We start from the raw sequence: 17,801 nt of genomic DNA, 5'->3' as shown, positions 1-17,801 counted from the left end.
GACACCTTACTACAATTTTCTACTTGCTAAAAGTTACTTCCAAAGATCTGTGTAGTAAATAGATGGCTATACATTATAAAATATTAAATACACCATTAGATTTTACACAGATAATGAGACAACTTAACCTATATAAGATAAATTATAAAAAATACCCATATAACTTATTCTAAATTATAAATAACCTCAAGAACTAGCGAAAAAGGACACAAAAAACAGTAGCACTGGTTATATTATTTCTAATAGTAGTTAAGGTAAAGAAATAACTTTTCATAATTTAAGTTAATAAGAATTTAAAAGAACGTGAAAACAAGTCTAAAAATACCCATATGCAACATGAGTATGGTAAGTCTTTGAATGATAGTAGAAAAAATATACATGGATCCATACATAGCCCACACATACATACACACACAGATATATATATATATATATATATATATATATATATATATATATATATATATATATATATATATATATATATATATATATATATATATATATATATATACAGTATATATATATGCATTTATTCATTTATTTAACTATTTTGAAGAAATGGTCTTAGAAGCAACACTATTTAAGGGATAAGGGAGTTCAACAACAACAACAACAATAATAATGATAATGATAATGATAATGATAATGATAATGATAATGATAATGATAATTATAATGATAATAATGATGATACCAAACATAGAGAGATACAGTTAATGGAATGAAAAAAAAATCGTAGTTTTTGTTAAGTAATTTACATTCCGATTTTTTTTCCAGTACAGTGTATTCTTCTAGTTATATGTTTATTATAAACTTTGTAAGGTCAATTCAAGCTAATAGGTACAAGTGACTTAATTCGGGTATATCTCTAATACCGTCGAGATATTCATTTATTTAATGTAGTTCAATGGTGGCTAAAACAAGGGTGCATGCTGTTTCAAATTAAATCTAATACAATATTATCTATGGAATATGAACTTGTCCGAGTTTATGACGGCGCTGTCATTTTATAAGGTATTCAGATAATTTCAAATAAATTAATTCAAATAACAACATTCTCCCTCATCATATTTATCAAATTATAAATATATTAATTACATCCAAAGAAAATAAGCAAAAACTTACTACAAAATACAAAGTCACAAAATGAAATACAAAATGACAAGAATCGGACGACTGTTTATGTTACTTGGTCACGTTCAACTGCTATTATTACAAAAATAAAAAAGTTCGCCTTATTTTAAAACTTAGTGACAGGAATAATCAGAAGATTAGGTGGCATTTCATTACTTAGGTACTTAGAGTAGTTTGTATTTGTATAAATTAATCAATGAAGTTTAATAATCCTTATAAATACCGTATTATATTGTTGGTTATGTTACCTGGCTACGTTCAACTATATTATCACTAAAAAAAGTTCGCCTTATTTTACAACTTTATGACAGGGATAATCGGTAAATTAAGTGGCATTTCATTATTTCAAAAGTTTGTATTTGTATAAATTACTCATTGAAGTTTAATAATCCTTATGAATATTGTATTATATTGTTATCTTATGATGTTGCAGCTGAACGAACCTTGCATGCAAACAATAGGGAGAACATCCCACTGATAAACATGGGATAATTGATTGATTATCAATGAGTGACCTTCAAATTTAATCATACTATCTTACAATTTAGATTATCTTATATCTTTTCTTATACAGTTACACAAAGGTTCAGGTTACTGGTGCTATAATTAATTTGGACCCTAGACTTGGATACCCCTAAGCCACTTTAAGACTGGAAGTTTAATGGTAAGAAAATTTATTTTTTTTTCAAATACGCTTATACTAAGTTTAAAATCTTGTTTCTATATCGTATATATGTTAAAATTTACAATAGAAGTAAAATCAAGACGGGTGTATGTATGATAACGGCCACCTGTATGTATTATTATGTCTAACTTACAATACATCAGTGTAAGCGGGGGGGGGGGGGGTTCCTTTAGGCGCCCCCCCCCTCCCCCCTCTGGTAGGTAAGTAGGTAAGGACACAGCTTGTAGGATAGGTTAGATGGTGAAGGTTTAGGTTAGTTGATGTCCATTATTAATGAACGCTTGAGGAACTGGCCGCTCATATACTTTGTATATGAGCGGCCAGTTCCTCAAGACATTTCCTATACTTTTTAACCTAACACTATATATAAGGTTAATGCTATCATGCACATTATGGCTGCTAAGCAATCTTATGAATTAAATATCATTGTGCAATAATGAGGTTTTCTGCCCGGTTGTACTTACTGCCATACTTTACTAGACTTATTCAAAGGCACTCGCACTGAAATTATTTATGGGCACGAATGCCTCAAGGATTATTATGTACATTTTCTGCTGTGAAAAGTAATTTCAATTTTATTTTACAGCTTTGTGAAAATGGCTTCTAAGATTCCAGATATTCCATCCCTGGTCTCGGCTGCACAGGCTGCATTTACTGAGAACTTTGATGGGAACCCTAGTGTAGCAGTTGCAGCTCCAGGGAGGGTTAATATAATTGGCGAACACACAGATTACAATGATGGATTTGTCTTCCCGATGGTAAGTGTTCTAACTATTAATTATAAGTTATTGCAGACTACTGCACTTTTGGTGTTTAAGTGGGACTTCATTTGCTCTAATTTGTGATTTCTCTAAATGATTTCATGTTGCTATATTTAGATTAGGAAAATCATTTATGGAAAGGAAAATTAAAGCATTCAGAAATATCTTTGTTAAAGTTAAAGTTAAAGTTGCGGGTTTTAGGTCTCCACTGAGACGATCTACATCATTCTCCTCGGGCGACCATAAGCCAGCAGGGACTATCACTAGTCCCCTCTAACCTCCCCCCCAGGCACCACCCTGGGGAGTACCCCCGGTAGAAGGTCTCACGGTATTCGCGTCCTTGGCGGGGACCGAACTCGGGACCTCTGAAACAGAAGCCCGCGACGCTACCAATCTATGCTATTTATCCTCTTGCTCATTATTGATGATTGATAAGATAATGCATCATTTTTATAGGGCTGATACACGTTAGATCATTGTTTTTTTGTAATAGATTTTATTGCAAGAAAATATAAGTCTTGCAGTTTATAAGAAAGTTGAAGGATTCAGAAATATGCTATGCACCCTCTTAGTCATCATTGGTAATTGATAAAATGATGCATTATTTTTATGGGGTTGATAAAAGTTAGACCAATGTCTTTTGTAATAGATTATATAGTCGCAGTATATACATAGATTTAGGTTTTGCTAATTTAGTGAAATTTTACTTCCTAAATAGTTGGACTTTAAGTCTTTGGAATTGAGTTTTTTTTGCATAATGTTATGATAGCATTCATTGTAGTTCCATATTTATTCCAACAGGCTCTTCCTTTAGTTACTGTCGTAGTTGGAAAGCGTAATGATACAGATGTGTGTAGAGTTCTTACGCTTGCTGAAAATGTAGACCAACCTCATCATGTTGAATTTCAAGTACCATCTCCATCTCATCCACTTAAACCTCACAAACCAAACTGGGCTAATTACGTGAAAGGAGTTGTGGCTAATTTTCATGGTATGCTCTATCTCTACATGTTTACATTCTCCTTTTAAGCTCGTATGTAATACAAGGGTCACCAGACCGATTAATTTTTGTCTTAAATTAAAAAAAAAGCAAAAATGGTTTGCTCCTTATTTTATTGTAACTGTCACATGTAATTGATTTTTTGTATTTTTTTTAGGTCCTTTAAGTGGTTTTGATGCTGTAATCACCACCTCAGTACCTTTAGGTGGAGGTTTGTCCAGCAGTGCTTCCCTTGAAGTAGCAACATACACCTTCCTCGAAGGTTTGATGGGCACAAAGGCATCTAGGTTTGAAATACTTTTCAGTAGTATTCAGGATACTAAACCATCTATTCATTTTTTGAAAAACATAACTACAGTACCTTCTGGGTGGTAATGCTAACTTTAAGCATTGAGGTTGATATATCAGATCTTCATCAGATGTTAAATAAATGCTTTTGTCATTTCAGAGAGCATAAACCTTTATGTTTCTTAACTTAGAATGTTTTGCCAACTTTTTCTTAGAGTAAGAATACGTAGTTGCCAACCATAATTTAGCTCTGTAGCATATCAAGTGGTGAGAATGTCTGCTATGAAACAAAATGCTACCAAAACGAAGGCTTTATCGTTATCATCACACATCATGCTTCCACTCTGTAATTCAACATACATTGTTGTACTGTACTTGTTGATTCCAAGTAAAAGATTGTATAATTCTATTCTGCATCGACAAAGTGGTACTGCAGTTACAGCTTGCGGTTAAGTTAATAAAGATATTTGAACCTGAAAATGACCACAGTTTATAAGATTTTATACCACAGTCTCCTTGTCAAATATTATTACGAGGAACAAAGCTTTCATCATGATATGGGATGTGTACAGAGCCAAAATTTAATTTGTGGAATTATTAAATTAATTTTCAACTAAAACATGTTTTGCATTAGTTAAGCAGTTTTTTTTCTCTCCAAGATTATGTTTTATAGTCATCCTGAAGTAGTTTTCATTTTCCACATTTGGTTATTTAGTGGTGTGATCATACTTATTATTATATTTTTGTCGTAGAATATGTAAAAATAAGCATATGGCAAAATGAATGAAATATGTTGTACATTTTGTTATAAAATTAAACACTTTTTGTTATAATAAATCTTGCATAAATTTCTGTTATAATAATGCTTACATGGATATTCTAACCTTTTTTATGTTTAGCTTACAGGCCAAAGCACTGTCTTGTCAAAAGGCCGAGCATGAATTTGCCAATATGCCTTGCGGTATAATGGATCAATTCATCTCTACCATGGGTAAAAAAGGACACGCACTTCTCATTGACTGTAGGTACGTAGGTGCTGCATTTGTTCTATTGTATTACAGTACAATATTGTTTTGGAATGATTATCATAATATAAATGTTTTGATACAAACACAGTTATTATGACTCATGGTACAGTTATTCTTGATAAGTATTAGGCAATACAGTAAAGTTTATATACTGTACAGTATAATGAATTTAATAAGACCTAGATATTACAAATGATAATACTATATTACTGTACTGTATACTAGATTTATAGTGGCTTATTTTTTGGATGGAATGGATATAGTGAATCAGTTATTTTATATATTAAAGTTAAAATCAACCAATGTACAGTAATCTGTTATCCAAAATTCTTATGCTGAGCTTAAATGTAGTATTATCTTGCAACACTACCAGAGTTTAATTCTATCAATAGGTCATTGGAGTCAGTATTGGTGCCTTTGTCTGACCCAACAGTCACGTTCGTTATTACCAACTCGAACGTGCGTCACACACTCACTGGTTCAGAGTATCCTACTCGACGAAGGCAATGCCAAGAGGCTGCAAAAATTCTGGGACAGAGCAGCTTGCGAGATGCAACCCTTGCTGATTTAGAGAGTAAGGAGCTTTGTTCAGTTTGAGAATCAATTTGTCCTTGTGGACTAGCTCATATCACTTTTGATTATTCTAAAATTTTATTTATGAGAACTAGGGTTATAACAACAGTTGAAAAGATGTTATAGTTAGGAAGTAAATTATTTTTTTATTTACACTTTCTGAAATTAGAATGCCTTGCCCGATTTGTCTGCTGTACTTTAATTATCATTCAGCACTGTGTCCTGTATACTGTATTTTGATTTGTTCACTCTTTAATCATAGAGAATTAGACTAAAAACCATACATTCAATAATTAGATTCAGAAAACCATTAATTCCTGGTTTTATTGCAGAACACAAGTCATCCATGATGGAAGAAAAAGAGCTGTACTATAGGGCTCGACATGCCATATCCGAAATTAAGCGTACCGAGGAAGCTGTGTCTATTTTAAAGAAGGGAGATTACAATACTTTTGGAAAAATGATGACAGAATCACACAAGTCTTTAAGGTACGTAATTTAAATGGTATTCAAAATCCCAAACTATTTCTTTGAGCAAGATAACTGCTTCAAAATATTAATTCAAAGCTTTCAGATAGTTAGAGCAGCTATGCAAACACCAAGTATTGTATACGTATTAATCTTTCAATTATTTTTAAGTTATGCACAATGCTGGTCCAATATATCTGGGTGTTACACTTCAAGTGGCAAGCTCCGGAAAATACAGATTTTTGGAGCAATTAATTTTTTCACTTCAAGTTCTGACCTCTTTGCATGTTTGAAATATATTTTCGAGTACAGTTTAGAAGAGTACAGCTACGTCAATTGGTAGAGAATGATATCTTTCCCTTTTTCTATGGCACGGCTACTTTTTGTTTGCTTGCTTGTGTGAGTCCCAAATCCTCCTCAGAATCTTCAAAGAGAGGAAAGGAGAGTCTTATTTGTAAAATGAGCCTCTGGTGCTATGTTTATTTACCACCATAGGTCTTAACATATGCTACTGAATACAGTAGTCCCTTTCTCCAAAAAGGATTCTTTGGAAGGAAATAGACCTTTTAGGTAGACTCGGATGATAAAGAGACAGTTTCCTGGTTGGATTACATCCTATGAATATTAAAGATCTATACTATATGTGGATTTGAATTATATAAGATGGGGGGGTGTCTGTATCTGGTCATCTGGTGTATTAACAACAGATCACGATGAGGCCTTGGAATGAGTAGAATATTGGGCAAGAACAGGAAAAACAATTAATTTTCCCGTTTACCATCTAAAAAAACTAGATTTATAGAAAGAAGGAAAGAATGCCAACATGACTATTTGAGGAAGATTACTCACTGCACTAAAACTGAAGTAAATTTCTGGATAGTTTAAATTTTCCCTCTGACCTTCGCTAAGAATTTTGACCAATACAGTACAGTATTAATATAATGCAAAATGAACAAAGTACAGTAAAATACCTTTCATCCATTACAGACTTAGGTAGTATGTCATCAATTTTTTTAGATATTCAGAAAATGAAAATTACGGACAAGAATACAAACTGAAGGTTTTTCTTTTGGATTAAAAGGTAGAGGTTAGTGTTTTGAGAAGTTTGGAACTTTGATAATGTGAAATGACGAATGAAAATATTCTATTTTGGCTTATGATCTGATGGATCAAGTAGGAGGCATAACTTGTCTGTGTATCCCTTGAACATGAAGTGCACTTTTGTCATGGTATGATGATATGGCATACCTCCTTCTTGTATATTCTTTTCTAACAAATCTGTATAGCTGTTAGCTATGCAGACTAGAATTTTATCCTCAAAGTAGTGTATAATATTTTCTTCAAAGGAATTCATTGGCTACCATACATTTATGCAATTCTTTTATTTCTAAACACCTGCTTGTAATTAAATTAGTACAGAATCCTTAACTGAGTCTTAAGACATATGTGGAAAGGACTGTATTGGAGTGGTTGATGTGAGATTTCAACTGTGGGAGGATCCTACTTGTATTGTAATTTCTTTTGAATAATGAAAATGTATTTGAAACAAACAATAGTGCCTCTAGTAGATGGTTCATTAAATATTAGGCAATGACCTGAGTTTCCTGAAGTACCGGTACTTGTAGTGCCTTTCTCGTTGTTAGATATAATGCAACTGCCAACTGCTGTCATGGCTTCTGGGTCTTATCTCCACCTGAAGAGGTGGACTTCAGGTGGACCAATTCAGATTTATGTTGACATTTCCTTTTGAAAAGCAGCAATAAAGAAATATTCAAATCCACAATAGTAAAATAAGTTTAATTTATGATTTATTGCTTATGCTATTTAGACTTCTGATTTGAATATATTGGAATGTTCATTCCTTTGCTGTGCAGTGCATCTAGGTTTTTTATTTTAATGTCTGTTCTTTCTCTGAACTTCAGGAATGATTATGAAGTATCTTGCCCTGAACTTGATCAACTAGTAGAGCTTGCCTTGGCAGTTCCTGGTGTGTATGGATCAAGAATGACTGGAGGCGGGTTTGGTGGATGTACAGTGACACTGGTATGATACATTTTAAGCCAACATTTTCTATAAAATTTCATGAGAATGAATTCATAAGAAAATATTTGTTTCATTCTCTCTGCTGTACTAAAGCCATGATGTTTTGAAATGGACGTTTAGGGTGATTTGTGCTTAATTCATTGCATATTGCTGGGATAATAGAAAGACATTGTAAAAAGGCAACTGTTGAAATGAAAAACTTTTCAGCGCCAATTATAGTAGACTAACATTTGTTGGTAATTTACAGATTCTAGTTTTAATAAGATTGCTTATTTGAATCCAAAGATACGTGAAAAATTGAAAAATATTCAATATTATTATCTGTAATTCATTCATCTAAATCAGAGATAGGGCTTCTTACATAATTGGCACTTATAGGTGAGCAAGAAAGTGTAACCTACTTTTATCTTCATTATGAAGAAATTATTCTAAATATGATAATGTGGGAGGGTGGGCTGTGGCACCCTAGCAGTACCAGCTGGACTCGGTTGAGTCCCTTGTTAGGCTGGAGGAACGTAGAGAGTAGAGGTCCCCTTTTTTTTGTTTTGTTTTTGTTTTGTTTCATTTGTTGATGTCAGCTACCCCCCAAAATTGGGGGAAGTGCCTTGGTATATGTATGTATGATACAGTACAGTTCATTTTTTTTTTTAAACTGGTTTAGTTTTGAGCTTAATAATCTTAAAGGCTATGCAATATTGCAACAGTAATTACTTACCAATACAGTACAATATCTCAATTTGCTCTTGAATTAGTTCTTAAAACTCCACGTAAGTTCTGCGTTCTTGCAAGTCAAATTTCTAATTTTGTTTCAAGATTTTATCTTTTATAGGACACAGGGATGTACCTGCAAAAGTAAAGTAAACTGTTTAGGGAGTAAACTTCTTTGCTGGAAGTTCTATTCATATTGTATAAGATAAAGAGAAAGTGAATAACAGCATTAAATAATGTAATTGACAATAAAAACTTTGGGTTCAATAAACGTAGTTATTTTTGCTATGCATCATTAGTATTATTAAGTAGGCTAAACAAATTAACAACTCACATTTTTGAACTCTCTGAGGATGAGCGTGAAGTGCTTGTTAAGTATACGAGTTATGCCCATGATGGAAAATGTGTAGTGTTGTATACTGTACTGATATTTTTTTCATGTAAAATATGCTGTAATGTATCATTATACTGTATTAAAAATGTTTTAATAATTTCAGGTAAAGCAAGATCATGTTGGCGATTTCATCAGCTACATAAAGCAGAACTACAAGGGCACACCAACATTTTATGTATGCGCCCCTGCAGAAGGAGCTCAGGAACTTTCCCTCTAAGGAAATAATAATATCAAAAAGATGTAGAAATCATGAATACTGTGAAATTAGAGTCTTTTTTTTCCATTCATTTTTCTACAGAAGTACAAAAAGAGGTGCAATGTTATTGTTAGGGTTTGCTTGTTTTTCCCACAGGTGTCATTCCTCAAAGCACTTTTGCTCAATGGTTGTACTTGCACCTTGTTTAAGTTATTAATTGTGTACCTGTGTGATATGCACTTCCAGAATCACAAATTTTGATAGTTTTGATTTCTTTTAAGACTCTGTTCTTTCCCGATGCCTTAATTCTTGATACTGTACCTTTCTGGAGTAAGTATATTGTGTAGTGTACTTGTACATGCACATAGGTTTTTAGAAGTGTAAATGCATTGGTATGAAGACTATGTTTTATACTGCTTATGTCAACAAATGGATAACAACATTCAATATTTTTACAGAATTGATTTATTAGATAATCCAAATTTCGTTTTTCATAAGTATAAGTTTCATCACTCAAATAGAATGTGTTATTTGAAAACTTTCACTTCCCCATTGGGAATATTTTGATGGCCAGTCATATTGTTTGATGCTTATGCATGTTCATAGTAACACTGTCATCACACTTAATGGTACTAGTCACAGTAAAGCAGGTATTACAGGTCACGTAAAACAAGGATTTTTATAATACAGTATATTAGTTTTGTGGAGATAATTGTAAAACATATTGAGTAGATTATTTCTTTATGGAAAAATAAACATTGAATAACTGAACACTTAAAAGTAATACATTGTTGATGCACCCAATATGAGCTAATACATACATATAATGAATATTTTGAGTTAATTGTACTTAAAAATGAAATGCCTTTTACAGGGTGTTTATTTAAAATTGCATCTACTGTATATCACAAGTTATGTCCTTCTTCATTATCAAATGAGGACGTATCAGCTGTATTCCAAACATGAAAAAACAGTTACTGCTGATTATTGTTGCTCTTTTGTTATGTAGTTATTATTGTAATATTGTTGACATGTTATTTAATTTGTTATTGTTTTTTGTTCTTACTTTTTCTCATCATTCCATACCCAAGTTTACTCTGCATTTTGACAAAACGATGATAATGACTGTCATTCCTTATTGTATTTCCATTTCTGTTCCCTGGAAATGGGCAATCTCTATTGACAGCTTTATGCGGAATGTATATTTATCAGCTCTAATTTTCATCTCCCTTTTAATGAATTTGTTATGCCAGACCAGTTAGCGCATGATAATGATGATGATGGTGATGTTAATGAATTATTAATATTATTACTATAAGTATTAATATTATTATAAGGAGATTTAACAAATTTAGAGAAAATTATGGACTCTCATTGAGATGCAAGTCTTTGATATGGTTAATAACATTATAATGATAGCAGTAATAAAAATAATAGTAGTAATAATAATCCCAGCATGTTAGTATGGTAAAATAGTTCAGTCAGACTAACAGTTCAATATTTCAAGACTTGTTGCTCTCTTAGGATTAGTGCAAAGACTGATATAAGGGCTAAGGATGTAAGCTAGCTGAAAAATAGTTACACGACTACAAACAAAAGAGGCCTAGAATATATCAAAAGATGAAACAAAGGAAATAGAGTCTTAAGAGACACAGCAGAAAATATTTCGTAACATGCAAAGCTTCTCGTAGTGCGTCATCCCGTATCACTGTCAATTTGCTGGAGTACAGTTTGTTTCCTGAGAATTAACTTCCTACCAAAGGAAGTTATTGTGAGAATGAATGAGTTTTGAATATTTTTGTGAAATGTACTTAATTTTTTTTTTTTTTTGCACAAATTCAATGCTCATCACAGTGCTGGACGTTATTGTTATTTAGACATTGCCAAGTAGTTTTCTTTTGTATATTTAGTGTTGACATTCATGGGTCAATAAAGTAACTTAAATTGGATCACAACTTTTGATGTTGTTATCAAATACTTTACAGTTATAAGTTAAAACTGCATTCATATTATCCAGAATTATATTATTATAGCTGCCAACTAGATTTATTTTGTAATTTCACAGTGACTGACATTCATAGGTCTTTACAATACAGTACTGCACTTTTAAATATTGTAAGACTTTTTAAGTCAGTATAAGAAGCCAAACATTTGTAAGTTAGGCCGCACTCCTATTATCTCTATGATGTTGATATAACTAGATGCAATTGAAAATTCAACAAGACCCCCAGTGCCTGGAAATTCACGAATCCTATTCACTCTAAAGTAAATAATGTTTAAAAGTAAAAAAAAAAAAGTACTGTAGGTTATTTGTATACTATAATTTTATTAGTGCACAAAATTTGAGCAAATTGGAGGTAAATATTGTTTGTATTATATTTGCAACAAATTCACACTATTTTATATAAAGCCTCCAGTTGTTCAGGGTGCTCAAATATGAAGGTTATTGTTATTTGGGAAAATTTTATCAGATTTTTTAAAACTTACAAATTAAAGAATCAATCTCAACATTATTTTTCTTTTTCTTTACTGTATATAGTTTTTGTGGGTACAGTGCCCACTGTTGTTAAAAACCTTTTGAGAAATGAAAAAATGCTTTATATTAACCAATCAAAATCTGAAATTGTAAGATTAACCATTAGCTTCAGGCCATTGTGTACATACTAAATGAGTAAAAGTATACTGTAACATGACTTGTATAATGTACTAAGTAAGGAAAATAGATTTAAATGTTTCACATTTATTCATATGTAACTTCAAATAATAGTTTTTCATTTCCATAAAAGCCAAATGAAAAGAACATCTTTTGTTCATTAGATGGTTGAAATCATACTATGAATTGATGCAAATGTAAGGCCATGGGAGAGATTAATATTGATGTAAATTGGTCTTAAACCAAAGGATCACTAATATTTATGATAAGGACAGCATTTACATTCACAAATAATTTTAAATGCCTTTTACTTGAGAGGCTAACATTATATTGGTAGGCCCATATAGTTACCATTTCTTAAAGACACGAGATAATATGAATGATGTAGGGGAGTAGAAATTGTTGTGTATGTTGGCAATTGCTCTCTAGGTGATACCAGGATTTCAGCCAGATGCATGTTTCAAAACTAATGATCTGCTACTAAGCGATTATTGCTTCATTCACAACATTCAAGTTAGGATGTGATGACTTGTCCTTTAGATGTGATGGCTTGTCCTTTGAGACTTATTAAAGAGACTTTTCATAATTTTCAGCCAGATTTGTTTAATCCAAATGAGCCAACAAAATACATACCAACCTCTTTAAATTTCTTATTAAATGTTGTTGTGGAGTGCATTAGTGTGGCACTGTGCTGCCACACCACTTTTGAATTTCTTTGTTTAATATGAATTTTATGGTTGTATAGATAACTTCATAGGCTAAGCCATGAAGTTTAATTCCCATTTTGGTGGAGAAAATTCCAACATGATATAGGTCTCATGATTGAACAAAAAGAACATCTCTTTGGTGGACTGACCATGAATTCTGGAAAGCTAATGGTTAACTACATGTCTGGCAACAAATTCACCTAAAACCCTTCATTCAGGAGCCTCCTGGTACAGGTTCAAGTTTCTATAAGCTCTTTCGGTAATGGCTTTAATCAAAGCAACATAAGCCAATGGGCCAGAAGTAGGCCTGTAATCAAATGACTCGCAAAAGGCTGCATGGATTAATGGGCAGCTCTGGTTATTCTCGTGCACCATGTCAAGGCCAGTATAAGAAGGACACTGAAAGACAATTTCTGGTCAGGAATAGAAAAGACACTTTTGAAAAGTGCTTCCATTGAATGAACAGGCAGAGGGCACTGTCTTCTAGATTAAGCATGCCAAGATGTACTCCTTAAAGCATAGGGTCCAGGAAACCAGCTTTATGATACCTTGACATTTTCATGATTTTCGTTTCCATAATGCATCATGTTGGTAATTAAAGTCTTCAAGAGGAGTGTGTGAAGGTTGACGTGGTGAGTAGAGAGAATTTGGAAATGTTAAAAAATTTGTCATGCATAAATGTTCATATGTCCTTGCCACTTGCATGAACTAAGCATGAGCATTGTGCAAGCTTGCTGCCAACATTGCTGATGGCGAGTGTCAATGTGTGTCCATACTTAACCAGTGTGTAATCAAGTACAATAGTGCCAATGCATCTAAAGACACCCCAATGCAACCAATTCTTGGCCACACAATGCATAGACAGTACATTGCTTCTGTGTACCACATAATTGGCATATATTTCCACGATACATTGTGCAAGTTGCAGGGACAAAAAAATCTTGAAGGTGTCAAGTTGGCTTTATGCAAGAAAAGCTGTGCATGTACTGAAGATACATTTTCCAAATGGTCTATCACTTCAAAATTGAGGTACCAAATGTAAGTTGATTCAATGGGCATACCTTGCAAAAGATAGTGCTTCTTGTCTGGCAGTTGAAGACTAGAATGATTTAAGGCCTAAAGTTTATGTACATATTTGAGGGGCAGTAACCTTGATCAGTTCACAGTCTTCTTGTGGAACATTAATGATCTCTGGGTTTTCCACTTCCATTATTCAAACCCTAATAGTGGGCTCAGTGCACCTCATACAGTACAGTATGGTGCCACTGAAGGAACTTAGACTTTCTTTTTACCTTGACTGCAATCACTTTTTTACCATCTACTCTATATTAATTCAATGTTCTATTTCCCAACTTGCTGTTCAACTTTCTTTAACTTTCTTTCCACTGGACAACTGCAGGCTTCTTCGTGTGCACCTCACTTTTGTGAGTTTAATCCTTCTAGATCAATTTGTTTACATAATTTCATCTTGCTTATGCAGATCATGAAGAAACAAATAGATTTATACCAAAGCAGACTCCTGCTTTGGTAAGATTTTTGCTGTGTTCATATTATAACTGTGATAAAAAATACAGCTCAAAATCTCAACATACAGGCATCCCTTGTTGACCCAGCACTTCTCCTACGTTCTGGCAAGTAATACATGTTGTTGAGCTGCGCTCGCACACCCCATGGTTCATTATTTCGGGGATATTTATTTTTTTTATTTTCACATGAGCAACATTTAGCTATATGGACAATGCCTAGAAAACTTCTTAATAAGACAATTACATATATTGACCTCCATTAGGATTTATATGGTTCTTTATTGACCTCCTATACGCTCCTTTACACTTTCTATGACCCTTTACTGTACTTTACGCTACTCGGTTACACCGAAAAGACAGAGCTATCAGAAAGAAGTGATTTACAAAAAAAAAAAAAAAAGTAAGTAAGTAAGTTTTACACGTCATCATCCATCGAATGAAAAATTCATGGAATTTTAAATTTGGTTGAAAATTCATGATTACATAAAAGTGGAACAAAATAGCAATCGAACAGCTAGATAATGCAGTGGCTATGTACTAAATCTAACATTTTGAAGATCAAATTCACTGATGATCTCCGTGAAAGGTGTTCATAGAGCTGTTGAAACGCCAATAAACGCACAAAAGGGACTAGGTTACACAAAATGATAGAATTGTCTGCTTGAAGGTTCCCTTTTAGTATTATGATAAAGATGTTTATGGGATAGCAAAGGTGAAATTACAATAACGGAGTTAACTTTTATTGCAGTATACCTCACATTTATGCTTTACTCGTTTTCTTTAAATACGTTTAGCTAAAATATAGAAAACGTTTTCTATGATTAACTAATATATCTTTTTAGCACTTCTGCTTAATTTTGGTATCGTGATGATAAAGTTGTTAATGGGATCGCAAAGGCAGAAATTACAAAAAAATAGTTAACTTTTGTTGTAGTATACCACACATTTATGCTTTACTACTATCGTTTCCAGAGGCCTTATAATAGTGTTTTTCCCAAATATCTAACAAACCAGCTTATGAATTTCCATGAAACTACAGCAATGAATGTTTCAAACATTGACCTAATTTTTGGTGGTACAATGAATTGACAGATGTGCTTAATTAACCCGTTTACTCTTAGAAAACAGAGGAACTTCTTCCCTTCCTTCAGAGTGTTTCGAAGAAGTGTTACTTAATCACGTAACTGTGACGCAGAGGTTCCCCCAACCCTCCTTCGGTGTTTACACCTATGGCTATCCTAGTACTCCCCCCCCCCCCCCCGACCTTCCTTCTTGCCTTCTTTCCTTCATTCCCATTGTTATTAGGCTACCGAGTAAATCCCTGCTGTTAGGAAAGACTCTGTACTGCACATATAAAATGAGCCGGAAGAGCAATAAAATGTTTTATGGTGGTAGATAATGATTAGATGCTTAACACAAATTATCAAACATAATAGAAGAGATTTAAAACAGGGGTGCAGAATCGCTCTGAGAGATATTCTACTCGGACTCCTACAAATTTTAGATTTGCGACTAAAAATAAAATAAAAAAAAAATAATAAAATAAAAACATTAGCAGAAATAGAAAACAATTTTTTTCCTTGAGAGTGATGATGAGTAAAATGTATAAGTGTCCATTTCTTGTTTTTTTTTTTTTTATCCATCATAAATCTATGGTTTCCAACAATTGGTGATAACATTATTTTGGAAAAACAAAGGTAATGAATACTTTGATACGAGTATATCAGCTTGGCATGTAGACAATGTCAATGGATTTCTCAAAGTAAGGTTGACTGGTTCATTAATTGAAGTCTGGTATAATTCCAGTGACAAAGTCGCAATGATATTTGTCACATACCTTTTAATTAATAAAAATAGGTACTGGTACTTATAACGTAAGTAAATATACAAAACTATAGGTTGAAATATAATAAATCTTATGTATGTATGAACACACACACAAACACACATTATATATATATATATATATATATATATATATATATATATATATATATATATATATATATATATATATATATATATATATATATATATATATAATTTCAAAATTTATCAAAAGGCCGATGTCAATGCCCTTATATGAAACATCTTTTAGAAGTCTACCTTCTAGGGAATTCAAGCTACTCTCTCTGGTAAAATTGATATGATAAATTATATCAAACAATGCTCTCTGTTATTTTCTTCCTGGCAATTGATGTATCGAGTAAGCTGTGTTGTGTGGAAGAATGAGTCCTACGGCTTAACCTAAAGAAAACTATATTTCTATTGCTTTACCAACACCCGCTTGAAGTGCGAAGTGTAGGGTTAGCATGGCTTCTTTCGTCTCCTGTCATAAGTCTCATTCTTGATCTTTAATGTAAGTGAGTGGGTAAGATATAAAACGTTGGTCTTGTGTTTAGGTAAAGTCCAAAGTCACGAATCACATTACCAGGTATGCTGAACTTTTACTGACAAAGAATTTCGTATTGCTTGGGGTAGGTCATATGACAATTATCTATGGAGTTAAACAGGCATTTAACAATTCGGGGGATGGGAGGTACAGGGGAAGAAACGTTATAACAACGTCACTGAGGGACGTCATCACTTTTGCGAATGTGTGGGTGGCTAAGACTGGCTTTAGCCTCATTTTCTTAAGTAAAAATGTTAATGAAACGTAATTGGCAATGCACAGTATTTCCCAAAATAAGGCCATTGTATGAAGCGCTCCCTGCTTTGATATCATGGAAATCCATCAGTTATTTTAGGAGTTATTTAAAAAAAAAAAAAAAACACTATTACACGGCCTCTGGAAACGATAGTAGTTTTCTTCAAAAAAATTTAGTTGAGATATAGAAAACGTAATTTATGGCTATCTAATTATCTGGTTAGCAGCATGACTCGTCATGATTACTGGCTTTTACGATAATAAATGGTGCAGCTGCGTTTCTGTACCACAGGATTCTGAAAAATATATCACATAAATGAGCCTCTTTCTTAAACTGCATCTATATTAGACAATCGTTTAATTTTCTTCGTGATGTATAGACTTCCATTGTCAATTTTTCTTTGAGTGCTTACAAAATCTTCTGTCAACTTCCAATTATTAAATTATATTCGTGTGTTATACCTATTTAGAGTATAATTGCAATGATTGAATGAAATTTAACAATGACGAATTTGAACAAGAAAATATAGGTATTTTGTCGTGATAAGAATTCTTTATTACATTTTTTTTTCAAAGAATATTACTTTTCCCTTAATGCAAAACGGGTGAAAAAATTAATATTTAGTTGTAATTAGTCAATATTTTATGTTAGCTACACCATACTCAAAAGCAATGAAATGTGTGGTAAAACACTATGACTCATTTGATAATTTGATTATCGAAATTAAGTATCATTGGTCAGAGAAATTTTTCAACGAGACAGGCCTACTCATACCAGTGATATTTTAATGCTGAAATCTTTAAATATATCGCTATAATTACAAAGAAAAAACGGAAAGAGTGATGATTCACGGTCAAATAAGATTATTGGCCAAATATTACGTCAAAGAGGTGCTTATATATATATATATATATATATATATATATATATATATATATATGGATAAATATCAACACAAAATCGTGTTCTTTAATATAATTCGTCCG

General features: G+C 32.6%; 2 protein-coding genes across 2 annotated transcripts in view; one reads left to right on the top strand and one right to left on the bottom strand.

Moving 5' to 3' along the window:
- The window catches only part of Pfdn5 (prefoldin 5), a 33,079-nt gene extending 24,252 nt beyond the window's left edge, over positions 1 to 8,827 (bottom strand). Inside the window, exon 1 of the mRNA XM_068387329.1 lies at positions 8,699 to 8,827. The gene's annotated coding sequence lies outside the window, so the exon portion shown is untranslated. The remainder of the gene's footprint in view (positions 1 to 8,698) is intronic.
- On the top strand, positions 1,585 to 9,312 carry LOC137653722 (galactokinase-like). The gene is made up of 9 exons (XM_068387327.1): positions 1,585 to 1,801; positions 2,409 to 2,580; positions 3,385 to 3,574; positions 3,741 to 3,870; positions 4,771 to 4,896; positions 5,292 to 5,473; positions 5,805 to 5,961; positions 7,863 to 7,983; positions 9,189 to 9,312. Exons 2-9 carry the CDS (start codon positions 2,419 to 2,421, stop codon positions 9,300 to 9,302), a joined length of 1,182 nt encoding a protein of 393 aa, XP_068243428.1. The 5' UTR covers positions 1,585 to 1,801; positions 2,409 to 2,418; the 3' UTR covers positions 9,303 to 9,312.
- Positions 9,313 to 17,801: the final 8,489 nt, after the last annotated feature.

The sequence above is a fragment of the Palaemon carinicauda genome, chromosome 14 (assembly GCF_036898095.1).
Source record: "Palaemon carinicauda isolate YSFRI2023 chromosome 14, ASM3689809v2, whole genome shotgun sequence".
Lineage (NCBI taxonomy): Eukaryota > Metazoa > Arthropoda > Malacostraca > Decapoda > Palaemonidae > Palaemon > Palaemon carinicauda.
Note: the sequence above shows the minus strand (reverse complement) of the source record. Positions and strands in the feature narration are given on the sequence as shown.